We start from the raw sequence: 14,503 nt of genomic DNA, 5'->3' as shown, positions 1-14,503 counted from the left end.
CCTTCTACCTCGTGCATAGGTATAACCACATACAAAGGCTGACTGGGACCAGATATGAGGATGCATGAGCCCTGCAGCCACACTGAGAGGAGCATGGATAGGATGATGAACACTGGATGGACACAGCCCAGTGGTTGCTGCGTGGTAAGGAAGGGACAGAGGAGCCCAGGACACAGGGCAGATGTTGTTCTGTTTTTCACCTAAGCTAGACAGCCTGGTACTCTGGCTGAGGACAGAGTCAGGACTCCTCTGCTCCAGTTCTGCTAGGATTGGTGTGAAGGGGATGGGGAGATTGAGCCCTGCTCAGTGGAAAGCAGAGGACTTGATGGTCACTCCACACTTCCAGGCAGTTGGCTGCAATAGTGAATCCCAGCAGCCAGTATTATAGGGGGGCACTAATGCACATTTCTTACCTGCACTTTTGAAAAGGAAGATGCCATATTTCTCCCCTTCTCCATCATCGGGTTTGAGCTACCTTTGATTCCACCCAATTCTAGCTGCAGCAACTTCTGTGTACCATCATCTCCAGCACTGACCCAGCCAAGCTGCCTCTCCTCACAAGTTCAGTACTTTCTCCATCTCCCCTCTGCTTTAAAAACTCCTCCCATCTTCTGCCTGCTCCTCAATACCATGCTGACCTTAGCTCTTCCATCCTGCTCACCAGCCCGACCAGTTCCATATTTCCCAGCCAGTATTCACACACCCTCCCCTTTTTGATCCCACTAATCTTCCCTGGGCTTAACTCCAGATTTCTGTGGGTCACCACCTGCCTTCCCTCCCCAGAATATGTGGGTAAGTAAGAGAGCTGCAGACTTCATGCTCCTCTCACATCTTTTGCGTGGCCAGATGTTCTGTGCAGAAAGAGCAGCATGCAGAGGGAATTCCCTGTTCCTTCTCCCACTGTGGGGCTGATTCTGCATCATGGCTGGGAGAAACATCCTGCCTTTAATATGCAATTAATAAACCTTCATTGTATCTTCTAACCTCTGTTATGTTTGAATCATCCAATAAACACTTCATCAGCTGGATGCTTCACCTCTGCTATGTTTTTACCCTGTGATGGTTTTCTTTCTTCTAACATGGAGCAGATACAGAGAGAACACCAGTCTCCAGACCTCAGTTAGGGTTGTTTTGAATGAAAGAGCATGGTAACAGTCCAACGATACCTGACTAAAAATGGCAGCGTGTAGGGCTTCAGCCAGAAATCTTTTTCAGCCTGGCTCAGGTTTTTGATGGCGGCTTCGGTGGGCACCAAAACAGTGACACTGACTCCTGCTGGGATGCTGAAGAGAGACTTCTGTTCTCCAGAGCAAGGAGATGCACAAATAAAACAAGTCAGTGCCACACCTACAGCACAGTACAAGCCTTTATAGCTATGATCCTACTCCCACTTCATGTAAGATTACTGTGTGGGACTAAAGCTTAAATTCAGTTGTACCCAGAGCTGTGGTGGTGGTTGGGAAATTAGTTCTGGTGGGAGTCAGCAAATGCCATGGAAAATTTTTCCACAGCAGTCCAACTTTAATTTGCTGGATGCTGAACATAGGAAATCTGCAACTTCAAGGAACAAACCCCCAGAACAGGCTCTGCTGAAGGAGAAAGTTCTCAATATTTTTTATATTGCCAGTGCCAAAGGTCACTTTATTCAAAAAAGGTTCTAAGAACCTTGCAAATAGGAGCACATTCATTTGAGTCAGTAAATCCCTTCGAACACCCAAGGCCAGATTTGGACTAAGGACCAAATATGATCTGGCAAATGCAGGTGTAACTGATGGAATGGGTGTTGTGCCTGCTTGTAAATTTGGCCCCATGTATTGGAGAACATTTTCAGTGGCCAACTCCATTCCATGAAGTGCTTACCTCCCTGTTCCAGTGGGAACAGGAAGATAGCAACAAGAAAGGGAAAGAAAGAGCTAACTGAATTTTTAACTTTACTCTTACTTTCAAAGGGTCGCTATATGTATATTACTCCCACTGTTTTTTTTATCTGTTTCTCTTTCACCCAAGCAGTCAGCTACTTTCAGCCATGAGTTAGCAGCAATATATGGTATGAATGTCAAGTATGTGATGGTCTCTGTTTCTTTCAGAGAGAGAAGCATGGTCCCCAAAACACACCATACGAGCCAATGAGTCCACAGTTACAGTCTCTAGAGCAAGTGTGTCAGGGCACATAGCTGGCGATGTGACTCACCACTCAAATGTACGTAATAAAATCTTGCTGAGAATTTAAGAGGGTACATGCCTGGTCCTCACTGACCTTTCAGATGGTGCTATTAAAAACACAGCTAAATGCAATCAATCACACCATTTAGAACAATCTATAAAACTGTCAACTAATTTGAAACTCTAAAATGCACAGTAATTTTAAAAAACCCACTGTTTCCAGGGCTAAAGGTGGGGATTTTCTGTTTAATGTACCAAGCATTAGCAAAGTTCAGCTTGATTTGCCCTTTTTTTTTTTTTTTTAACAACACATGCAAAGAAAAATTGCCTCTTAACAGCAGATTTAAAAACAGCATCTTTGATCTTTGCTTTGGGTTTTTGTTTGTTTGTTTGTTTGTTTGACACAATTTATATTTTACATAAACACTTGTAATTGCTTCAGGCAGCATTTTTTACCTTAATCCACTCATAGAAGCCTGCAAAGTGGGAATTCCTGGCCAGCTCCTTCCAAAAGAGAAAGCAACACCAAGATTAGTACAAGTACAGAGCTTGTAGGGAGGGATGAAGCAGGGGGAGGGAAGGGTGGTCCTGTGATCCTTGTTATTTCAAAAAAGCGTCAGAGTCCTGTGGCACCTTATAGACTAACAGACATATTGGAGCATGAGCTTTCGTGGGTGAATATCCGACGAAGTGGGTATTCACTCACGAAAGCTCATGCTCTAATACGTCTTAGTCTATAAGGTGCCACAGGACTCTCTGCCGCTTTTACAGATCAAGACTAATACGGCTACCCCTCTGATACTTGTTATTTCAAGTCTGCTTCAAACACAGCAAACTCGGCTGAGTGAAGTGCTTACCGCCTGTCTACACAGAACTTTCAGAAGCCATGTGTCACTCACAAAGGTGTGTTCCAAAGTCAGAGAACTGGATCTAAACTCTTGATTTTTTTTAAAACTTGCAATACTTTGTCAATTGTATCTAATTTCGAGCCTAAGGTGATTAATTCCTTGACAACCTTTGCCTTTTCTAACTACTCAGATGGGGCACAGAGTTCAGAACCAGACCCGAATAAGAACTTCCCCAACGTTCAAGTCAGATTTCAGGCTCCTCTCTAATGAATGAAGAATGCATGAGCGCTCTGCAACATCATACACCTAGGACATAAATCAGAAATTGTTGTTGGTAGCTTACATTATAACTTGGGCCTACATACTAATGTTCTATCCAGGAAGAGAGGGAAATACCTCAGATTGCCAGGAAGACTATGGTAAGAAGAGTCAGATCAGGTACTCTAGAGGTGGAAAGTGTGGGCAGAGACCCTGTGAAACCATGAATTCTCTGCCCCCCCTTGCAGGAGAGAGAGAAAGAATGTTCTCTGTGTAGATTTGTCCCCTTTTCAGTTGCTGTCTGACTTTTCACTTTGTAAGTAAGTGTATGGGGAATCCGGCCTAACCAGTATCAACCAACATGGGTTCCTGGGAACCCATAACCATTTTGATGGAAAAGCAGAGGGTGGTGTGCTAGTTGGTATCCTACAGCAATACTCTTCAGTAAATCAAGAGAACTGTCACTACACCTTGAACAACAACAATACAACGGAGATCAAACTATTCCCCTCTTCCCTTTCCTCTAATTCATGGGACACAACACAAAGAGACGTATCGATTTTTTTCAAGGTGATGCAGAAGTTTCAAACTGGACAGTTCAACATATCAGGATGGAAAATTGGCAGAGGACTGATAGCGTTACTGAGGCATACGCTGACATAGGTTTTAATTATTTTGTTTTTGAATGAAGTACTTTATTTATTCTTCAAGAAGGAGCAACTGTTAGTAAAATTATGTATATTTAACCTCTGATATTCAAGTCCAGAATCAACATGTATCATTGGTACGTACATAAATTGCCTAGGGGGGTTGTGGAATCCCCATCATTGGAGATTTTTAAGAGCAAGTTAGACAAACACCTGTCAGGAATGGTCTAGATAATACTTTGTCCTGCCAGGACTGTGGGGGACTGGACTAGATGACCTCTTGTGACGTTATGAGTGTAATATAATGTCTCATTGAAAGGTGACACAGGGCCAGAAAGAGTTAATTAACTCAGACTGACATGACCCATGGCCAAACTTTAAAGACTTGTTAGGAAGATACGTAAATGAACAAAGCTTTGAAATGCAAGCCTGCATTGTTAGAGATAGAAGGGTAGCTGTTGGGCTCAGGTCTTGTAAGAAAACAAGTTTTGTCTATTACTATGGCTTTGATTCAACGATCAAAAAAGGAGTAGTAACATTTAGGAAGACACTTGAGTGAAATAGTATTATTGTGTACATGTCTCTTTGAAGGTTGTGGTAACCTGTATCTGAACTGTTTAATGGATAAATTACCCTATGCAAATTGCCATGATGTTTGGGAGACAGAAAGTTAAGTCTATTGTTTTCTCAGGCCAACAGGCTGAAACTCTGGACACGATCCTCCTTCATCTCAGATCTGCTTTGGGTTTCAAGATGGGGAAACCCTAAGCCATAAGAATTGAGATCTCTAGTCACTGACTGGAGTCACCCTGAATATGGACACTGGACTATAACCTATGGACTATTTCTAGAAGAACTTTTGGCAACTACAAACTCACCATCTCTGCTTTCAGGGCCGGTGCAAGGATATTTTGCGCCCTAGGCAAAACTTCCACCTTGTGCCCTCTGCCCCCACCCCTCCCCCAAGAGCATTGCTTATTATAAACTTTCACAAATGAATACTGCATAATATGGCATTGTTCATTAGAATTAATACATATTCGGCTTGAAAATTTATTAATTTCATTATTTAGCCTACATATTTAATGAAAATAATTGAATAACCTGACAGGGTGTGGGGCTGGCTGGCTCTGGGCAGGGCAGGGGATGCGAAGCTGGTTGGAGATGGGGTGTGGGGTTGGCTGGAGACAGGGGGTGCAGGACTGGCTGCGTGCAGGGCAGGGGGTGTGGGGCTGGCTGCAGGCAGGGCAGGGGCTGCAGCAGGGGCTGGATGGAGACAGGTGGTGTGGGGCTGGCTATGGACAGGGCAAGGAGTGCAGCAGGGGCTGGCTGCATGCAGGGCAGGGAGTGAGGGGCTGGCTGTGGGCAGGGCAGGGGATGTGGGGTGGCTAGAGACAGGAGGTGTGGGGCTGGCTGTGGGCAGGGCAGGAGGTGTGGGGCTGGCTACAGACAGGGCAGGGGGTGCAGCAGGGGCTGGCTGCGGGCAGAGGGTGAGGGGCTGGCTGGATACAGGGGTGTGGGCTGGCTAGAGACAGGGCAGGGGGTGTGAGGCTGGCTGTGGGCAGGGCAGGGAGTGAGGGGCTGGCTGGAGGCAGGGAAAGGGGTGTGGGGCTGACTGGAGGCAGGGCAGGGGATGAGGGGTTGGCTGCAGTCAGGACAGGGGGTTCAGCTGCCATGGATGGAGCTGGAGCACAAAGAGCAGCTGCAGAAGGAAGAGCTGTTGGACAGAAGCTTCTGTGAGGAACCGGCTCTGCCCTATGGAGAGGTACCACTGCGGGATCTGCATTTTAAATAGCAGTGGGGACGCCCCTGCAGCCCCTTGCCCTCTCAGCTCCTGGGCACTGGCTCTCTGTGGCTCACTCCCTAGGGGCTCAGCCCTGCTCCTCTTGCCCCCAGTCCCTCATAGGCCGGGGTGCCTGTAAAGCATGCAGCATATCTTTGTACTGTGTTAATGACTCCTGAATTGGGGGGGGCTATGCCTAATTGCTGCCACTATCTCTTTCTTTGCTGGGCAATTAGATGACAATTAACTTGGAATAGCCCAGAGGAGTCAGAGTAGAGAAGGAGGGAGGAGAGACCTTTAGGTTTCAGTTCTGTGCAAAGCCGGTTAACTTTTCTTTTCAGCTGCCTATAAACAAACCTAGTAGAGAAAGAGTTTCTTCCCCACATCCCCTCCCCCAAAAAATCGGTTATGATTTTAATGGATACAGAAGCAAAATAATTCTGTAATCAAAAAGACAAGTTTCCTGCTTTCCCTTCCACAAAGATCTATTTCCACCCAGGTAACTTATTATTTATTATCTGTAGTAACTATGTTCTCACGTTTGAATGATACACTGTAGTGGTGTTGGAGTTCTTTGGAAATCCCTCAGTTCTTTTGCAGTGTTGGGAGTGAATGCTAGATCCTCGGTTAATTACTTTTACCTTACTTCACGTGCCCATCTTTTGGTCATTAATTTTTGAAGTTAAATTAGATTTTCAAAACCCAGCTTTAAAATGATGTTCATGCCGACAATTGCAATTTAATTGTCCAAACAGGGAAATTGATGCCTTGAAATTATGGGATCTAATTTTAAAATTGTATTAAAAATGTGGCATTATAAAAGGGAAATATTTTAAAAGGTTTTACCAGCATCCCCATTACTGTTACCCAGGATTCTGCTTCAAGCCGTAACACAGGAGGGAGGGGGCAATGGACAGATTAGTGTTCAGTGGTACTTCAAACAAAAAGACATTTACTCTTAAATTTTCTCGTTGATGCCTAATTGACGATCTAATAGCATGCATCAAGTACATCAAAACTTCGCTGAATAAGCTTGTTAGCATTTCTAAGGGGGACACTGAACATTCCAAACAGTGATAAGTGGTGCCTGCAGGTGGTCGTGCAGACACGACTGCGGCAGCTCAGACTCCCTCTCTGTCCCAGCAGCAGCGGTTGCTCAACCATTTAAAAAAAATTTGAGGGCACTTTTTGGCGCCCTCAAATCTCAGCGCCCTAGGCAACCGCCTAGTCTCCCTAAATGGTTGCACCGGCCCTGTCTGCTATTGTCATAAACAGATAAGAAAAGTTAATAGCACAGAAGTACTTTATCTCTTTGACTGTAAAGGGTTAACAAGTTCAGTAACCCTGGCTGTCACCTGACCAGAGGACCAATCAGAGGACAGGATACTTTCAAATCTCGAGGGAGGGAAGTTTTTGTGCTGTGCTGTTAGTTTTGGTTGTTGTTCACTCTGGGGGCTCAGAGGGAGCAGATGTGCAACCAGGTTTCTCTCCAATCTCTCCAATACAGGCTCTTATAAGTTCAGACTAGTGAGTACTAGGAAGATGAAGCGAGTTAGGCTTATGGTTGTTTTCTTTATTTGCAAGTGTGTATTTGGTTGGAAGGAGTTCAAATTGGTATTTTGCTGAAAAGATTTTAATTTGTACCTGTATACTTAGGCTGGGAGAGTATTCCCAGTGTCTATAGCTGAAAGACCCTGTACCTATTACATTTTAAATTTACAAAGATAACTTTTACTGTTTTTTCTTTCTTGAATTAAAAGCTTTTCTTGTTTAAGAACCTAATTGTTTTTTTATTCTGGTGAGACCCCAGGGGACTGGGTCTGGATTCACCAAAGAATTGGTGGGGAGAAAGGAGGGAAGGGGGAGAGAGAGGCTAAATTCTCTCTGTGTTAGGATTACTGTCTCTCTCAGGGAGAATCTGGGAGGGGAAGAGAGAAGGAGGGGGGAAGGTGCATTTTCCTCTCTGTTTCAAGATTCAAGGAGTTTGAATCACAGTGATCTTCCAGGGTAACCCAGGGAGGGGAAGCCTGGGAGAGGCAAAGGTGAGGGAAAGGGTTTACTTTCCTTGTGTTAAGATCCAGAGGGTCTGGGTCTTGGGGGTCCCCGGGCCAGGTTTTGGGGGGACCAGAGTGTATCAGGCACTGGAATTCCTGGTTGGTGGCAGCGCTACAGGTTCTAAGCTGGTGATTGAGCTTAGAGGAATTCATGCTGGTACCCCATCTTTTGGACGCTAAGGTTCAGAGTCGGAAATTGTACCATGACAGCTATGTATCTGGACCTCCAGAAATTGAACTCAAGTCTGTATGTATATTGATCTTTCAACCAACTCTCTCTTCTTTTTTAATAAATTTTAGTTTATTTAATAAGAATTGGCTATAAAAGTGTGTATTTTGGGTAAGTTATCATTTGACCTGGGTCTGGGGCTTGGTCCTTTGGGATCGGGAGAACCTCTCTTCTTTTACTGGGGTATCGGTTTTCATAACCAGTCATCCCCATAAGGAGTGGCGCTGGTGGTGATACTGGGAAACTGGAGTGTCTAAGGAAATTGCTTGTGCGACTTATGGTTAGCCAGTGGGGTAAAACTAAAGTCCTCTCTGTTTGGCTGGTTTGGTGTGCCTTAATAATAAAGGACACCCAGCTCTGAGCTGTAACTGCCCTGCTCTAAACAATTTGTCCTGTATTGATACTCTCAGTTGTATTCTATCAAAGGCAGCATCGTTACACCTCTCGAGGTCCCTTCCAGTCCTATGAGTCAAACCAGCAGCTATCGTCACCTGCAGATTATAGCATGAGTTGGTTCAGCTACTGCAAAAAAAAAAAAAAAAAAAAAAAAAAAAAAACCAAAAAAAAAACCCTTTTTTCTTTGAATTAAAAGAGAATAATGTTCATTTTCTTCCTACCTTTAATACATCTCCATAACATGTAAGTCCATCTCCCATGTAACCTGGAGCACAAGCACAGGACCGGTCCCCTCCTCCAAGAGGCTCGCACACAGCCTGTGAGGACAAGAAAACGAAGGATTACTTTGTAATAAAACAGATGGAGCACTGCTCAGTATTAGCCACTCAGGAACCCTGTGGGAACTGATCTCCAGTCTCCCAAATTGCAAGATAGGGCCTTAACTACGATGCCATCCTTCCTTTCATGGTCCCTTAGGCTGAAATAGTGTATTCTCACAGTACACCTAAGAAAACCGCCCCCTACACACACACATCTTGTAGCACAGCCTTGTAAAACATGGGAGTGTGAGCAAACAAGATAAACTAATGACCACAAAGCCTTTATGCTTTGTCACAGGTAGATGTGATTACTGCACAACAAAGGAAGACATATTGGGCCAGATTATCAGTGGGGGTATATCAACATAGCTCCATTGCAGACTGTAGCACTACACCGAAATACATCCACTGAGGATCTGGCCCAACATTCTTTCCCATGAAGGATTTTGGAGAATTAGCCAGCTACTCACCAAATCATGGCAACCACCATTGTCCAGCTTGCAAGGATTAATGGATTCACAGTTATAGCCATCACCAGCATAGCCACTCTTGCACATACACTTGCTCTGAAAGTAGAAGAGAGAGGGAGGAGCTTCACTATGGACCTACCCAACTGCACAACTAATGCCGTCCCTCTTTCAATGAGTCTGGGTCAAGATCTACTTTTAAGTTAATTTTAAAAATGATTTTCTTCTCAGTGTTGTTAACAGTCCCTGGAAAGTCCGAAACGGAAATATTTCTTTACTAAGGGTTTCCCTCTGTTACGATGCACATGCTCGTTTGTTATTGTAGCGTTGCTCATAAATATAAAGCACTCCAGCATGCACTAATCTGTTATTGTAGGGTCTCTCAGTGTAACACACTGTACCTGAAAGTATCACCCTGTAACCCCCATATTCATCACTGGTATATGATGGTGGCATTTCATACAAAGCATTCCTTGCAAGGTATCATATGAAAGGTCATGAGCTGCTGAAATTCACTATTCTGTCAAAATGTGTTTATCATCATTGTATATGAAATGATGAAATTTTGCTGTATGGTTGTTATTGAAATATGCTGCGAGTTTGGGAGATGCCCACTGCTAGCTCTCCAGTGACAACAAAGGTGGTGACCTACACCCAAAAATACATTACGTGACCATTAAGAGCCATTGACCAGCAGGGGAATTGCAAACAGGATATTTACAATTCTGTGAGAGACAGTTGCGCAAGCACCACACAATGAGGATTGCTCAACTCTATGACTCAGTTGCACAAGCACCACACAATAGCGAATTGCTCAACTCTGACTCATCAAGGGCTACCAGGACATGTCTGGACCAGAATCTTTCTTGTGACATGAATTGAAAGTAGAAAATAAGGGACCGTGACATCATGAGACCATCTCTCTCTTCGCCCACCTACACTGAAGGCAACAAGAACACTGGGAAGACAAAGATTTTGAACTGAGGAGACTGTCCCAGGAAACTGACAAGGAAATTCAGCCTCTGTATTAAGAACTGTAACTTACCTGCAACATCCAGTGCAGTGAGAAAAGCTGTCTGATTCAACTCTTGCTTAGTTTGATAAAATTTAGAATTTAGCCTGTGATTCTACTTTTATTTCTTAGGTAACCACCTTTGTCCTGTATGTCTGCCACTAATAATCACTTAAAATCTATCTTTCTGTAGTTACTGAACTTATTTTAATGGTTTAGTTTTACCAGTGAGTTTGCTTAAAGTGCTTGAGGAATCTGCTCAGAATACAAAGGCTGGTACATATCCCCCATCCTTTGACAAAATGGTGAACTAATTAATAAGCTTGCATTGTTGAAGTTAAGATCTTGAGCAGTGTACATGATGGTATATTTCTGGGGTGCAAGGCTGGGGACTTGGGAGATTTGCTGGTGTTTCCTTATGTATAGTTCATGAGTGGCTTAGAGAGCGTTCATGCAATTTAGATGGGTGTGTCTCTATATGCTGGTGGCTGAGTGATCACAGCATCTAGAGGGGTTTGCTGTTTGTCACTGGCGTTGTACTGTGAGAGAGAGCCCAGGCTGGAAAGTTAAGGGGGTACAGCAGTCCCACAGTTCCAGACTGGACCCCGGGGATCCTGTCAGACTCAGGAATGCTGATTTACTAACTCTTGTTTTAATGAAAAAGAAATTAAAAGACTACCATGGATTTTTCAAACAGATGAGAGAAAAATACAGGCCAAACTATGGGCCTTCCTACCTTGAAGATGGCTAGAGAAACAGGAAATTGCCCAAATGGATGGCCGCTTTAATTGCTGTGGCTATTTGATGTATTTATTATATATTTTAGCACTCCCCAAACCTACCTCCACATATCAGTTGTCTGAAAGCAGAAATTACAGGACACTGGAACCCAGAACTCCCTGTGGCAGGAAAGACCAACAGCCCATGAAGCTGTGCTTCTGGCGGTGGCCTACACCTGATGCCTCAGGAGAATAAGCTACCCCATGATGCCCTTGACTAGCTGTGCAATGCTGTGTATGAGGAAGGATGGCTAGAGAGGTGTCTGTGGGGAGCACATTAAATAAAAAAAATAGTTATTAAACGCAGTCCTTGCTATTCAAAGAATTCTCAGGTTTTTATTGGTTACTAGTATTTTATTGAATCATACTGTATAAGGACTAAATTTTGCTGATTTAATGGAAGCCAATTTCTTTCAGACACACCAGCTGAGTAGGCCTTGCTGCTGACATTCCTGGAGCAACAAGAATTGCTGCTCCTAGGAATTGCAGACTGCTACAGTGTGGTGTACATAGCAAGTGTCCATAAATCTCAGCGATGGACCAGTTAGTGCTGAACTTACCTGTCCAGGTCCAACAAAGCTGCAGTCTGCATTCATGTGGCAGTCCCCTCTTGTCTCCAGAACACAGTTATCTATAGCAACACAGGCTTTTCCATCCCCAGTCCAGCCCTTGTTACACTGACAGGTAGCAGTACCAGGGCCTGTACTGGTACATATGGCCTGTGGGGGAGGAGAGAAAGGCAAATTAAACTTAAATGAAAACAAATTGAAATAAAACCCTTGATAATGGGAAACCTTCCCAGGAAGTAATATAATGAACTGGCTAATACACATGTTTAACAGTATCTCCCAATTGGGTAGAATCAGAACTGCTCAGTTGTGTCTCATAAGCCCTACACTGCTAACAGAGATTCACCTTGAGCTCATGCAATAAGAGACGGGTTTTGGAGGTGTCATTAACAGATAGTTAAGGGTTAATGTCTCTTTTACCTGTAAAGGGTTAACAAACAGGGAACCAAACACCTGACCAGGGGACCAATCAGGAGACAAAATACTTTCAAATCTCGGTGGAGGGAAGCCTTTGTTTGTGTTTTTTTGGGTTTTGCTTTGTTCTCTCTGGGCTCCGAGAGTGACCACACGTACCTACAGGCTCTCTAATCTTCTATTCCAATTTTGTAAGTACAAAGGTAGAAAGGCGGTATAGTCTTTTTATTTGTTTTTCTTTATTTGCAAATGTGTATTTGGCTGGAAGTATTTTAAATTGTATTTCTGCTGGAGGAGGCTGTTTCTCCAATTTCTAGAAGCTGACAGACCCTGTAATATTCCATCTTGAATTTACAGTAATTTTCTTTATTCTTTTTTCTTTTATTAAAAGTTTTGCTTTTAAGACCCGTCTGATTTTTCCCCTTGTTGAGGCTCAAGGGAATTGAATCTGTACTTAACAGGGAAGGGGAAGGGAGGGGGGGAACCCACTTGATTTCTCTGTGTTGTGATTCAAGGAGTTTGAATCACAGTGATCTCCTAGTGTACCCAGGGCGGGAAAGATCTGGGAGGAAGAAAGGAGAAGGGGGAATCCCTTTGTTTAGATTCACGGAGCTTGAATCTGTATATCTCTCCAGGAGCCCAGGGAGGGAACACCTGGAGAGGAGGAGGGGGAAGGAAAATGGTTTATTCCCCTTTGTTGTAAGACTCAAGGAATTTGGGTCTTGGGGGTCCCCAGGGAAGGATTTGGGGGAGACCAGAGTTTGTCAGGCACTCTACTCTAAGTCCTGATTGGTGGCAGCACTACAGGATCTAAGCTGGAAATTAAGCTTAGGAGAATTCATGCTAGTACCCATATTTTGGACGCTAAGGTTCAGAATTGGGAATTATACTATGACAGGAGGAGGATGAGAATTTTATCCCTGCTGTTGCTGCAAAGTGCTGAGTACACCGTCTGTGTGGTATTCTCTGTCTGTCTAGTGGTGGTTGAGCCGCAGAAAGAGGTTGAGGAGTCTGTTAAAGCCCTGGCTCAGGCCATAGCGGTCACGTATTTAAGATCCAGAGGACCCAAGTACAAACCTACTGCCAATGACCCAGCCTCTGGACAGTATTACACCTATAGCAGCAAAATCCCAGGAGGCTGCAGATGTGTAACAGCATCATCATAATATTCAGCTGTTATACAGGGCTATTCATCAGCAAATTACAAAAATAATAATAAACAGTCCCTGTAATAGGTGAATGGGTCTTGGAATACCTCTCCCACCTGCTCTGGTACCATCCAATTACCCATGGAGAATAGCAGCTGACTGGTTCCCAAAACAGGGTACAATAAACTTGGTTTCCAAAATAATACTGATTATAAACCAACTGGAAGAGAGGCAGAAAGACTTAGCATAGTTTCGGAAAAAAACTCTTTAACCGTTGCAATTCCTTCTGCAACTCTCTACAGTTTCACTCCTACACTTCACCACCCTAACGTGTAACCAGGGACAAATCTCGGAAGTCTGGGTAGGGTGAACAGATGTCCCGATTTTATAGGGATAGTCCTGATATTTGGGCCTTTTTCTTATACAGACTCCTATTACCCTCCCGCCCCGATTTTTCACACTTGCTATCTGGTCACCCTAAGTGTGGGTTTCTATCTAGATATTTAGATAGTCACCATTAATGCAGTATCTGAACATCTTCAAATGAACAATTAAACAGATTCTTGCTCAAACCATCCAGATCTTTAGTTTTGCAAAACTGGGCTGCGAATCATATGAGAACAGGTGCTCTTGTTAGATTTCATGCACTTCCCATTGCCAGCTAGGCTGAAAATGATGCAGGAGGAACTCCCTCATGATGTTATGGCTTTTCCACTTCTGGCTTCTTTTAGATCTGTGGAATGCAGACTTTTCAACCTCTCCAACCTCACCGATTCAGTGAGTGGGCTGGTCTGTTTTTATTGTCTCCATACACTAGGTCTTGCTTAAAACCTGGGACAGATTCTCTGGGACCTCTCTCTAATTGTCCCAAAGTGTGTGTGTGGGGGGGGGAGAGGGCCAGAAACACTTCCCTGGAGAAATCCTATAGATTTGTATTAATAGGGATGAAACCAAAAGGGTTCTATAGATAATTACTCTAAAATTACATAGGATTTCATAGAGAATGAGACCTTTTCTATAGGTGTTCTGAGCCATCCTATAGAATTCTATACCAGGGACATTTGTCACTATTGAATTAAATAGGATTTTTCCATAAGGGAGAGGAAGATCTTTCCAGAACATTCCAGCCTGACACAGGCAAAAGAGCTCATAGGTAACAAATCAAAGATCTGAGGCAGCTGGCCCTTCTTAAAGAGACCCATCCTTCATTTGTCCCACTCCCGTCTGCTTTCCCTTTATATGACCTAGATGCATTCCCCACACTGAAGTTTAAAAAACATGATTATGCTTTGCTCTACTGTACCACTGTCCATCCACAGGCATCAGTGTGCTTTACAAACATTAATTCAATATGCCTCACATCACCACTGGAAGTAAGTGTTGTTTAACCCCATATAACAGAAGGGGAAACTGAGG

At 43.9% G+C, this 14,503-nt stretch overlaps 1 protein-coding gene across 3 annotated transcripts in view; it reads right to left on the bottom strand.

Annotated features, from left to right (window-relative positions):
• The window catches only part of STAB1 (stabilin 1), a 128,318-nt gene that overhangs the window by 60,921 nt on the left and 52,894 nt on the right, over window positions 1-14,503 (bottom strand). For all 3 annotated transcript variants that reach the window (XM_030569075.1, XM_030569074.1, XM_030569076.1), the window contains 5 exons: window positions 11,517-11,675; window positions 9,169-9,264; window positions 8,600-8,695; window positions 2,620-2,667; window positions 1,167-1,297 (listed from right to left, as the gene is read on the bottom strand). In XM_030569075.1, coding sequence (XP_030424935.1) covers window positions 1,167-1,297; window positions 2,620-2,667; window positions 8,600-8,695; window positions 9,169-9,264; window positions 11,517-11,675 — 530 coding nt within the window. The remainder of the gene's footprint in view (window positions 1-1,166; window positions 1,298-2,619; window positions 2,668-8,599; window positions 8,696-9,168; window positions 9,265-11,516; window positions 11,676-14,503) is intronic.

The sequence above is a fragment of the Gopherus evgoodei genome, chromosome 7 (assembly GCF_007399415.2).
Source record: "Gopherus evgoodei ecotype Sinaloan lineage chromosome 7, rGopEvg1_v1.p, whole genome shotgun sequence".
Lineage (NCBI taxonomy): Eukaryota > Metazoa > Chordata > Testudines > Testudinidae > Gopherus > Gopherus evgoodei.
This window is presented reverse-complemented; position numbering and strand designations above follow the sequence as displayed.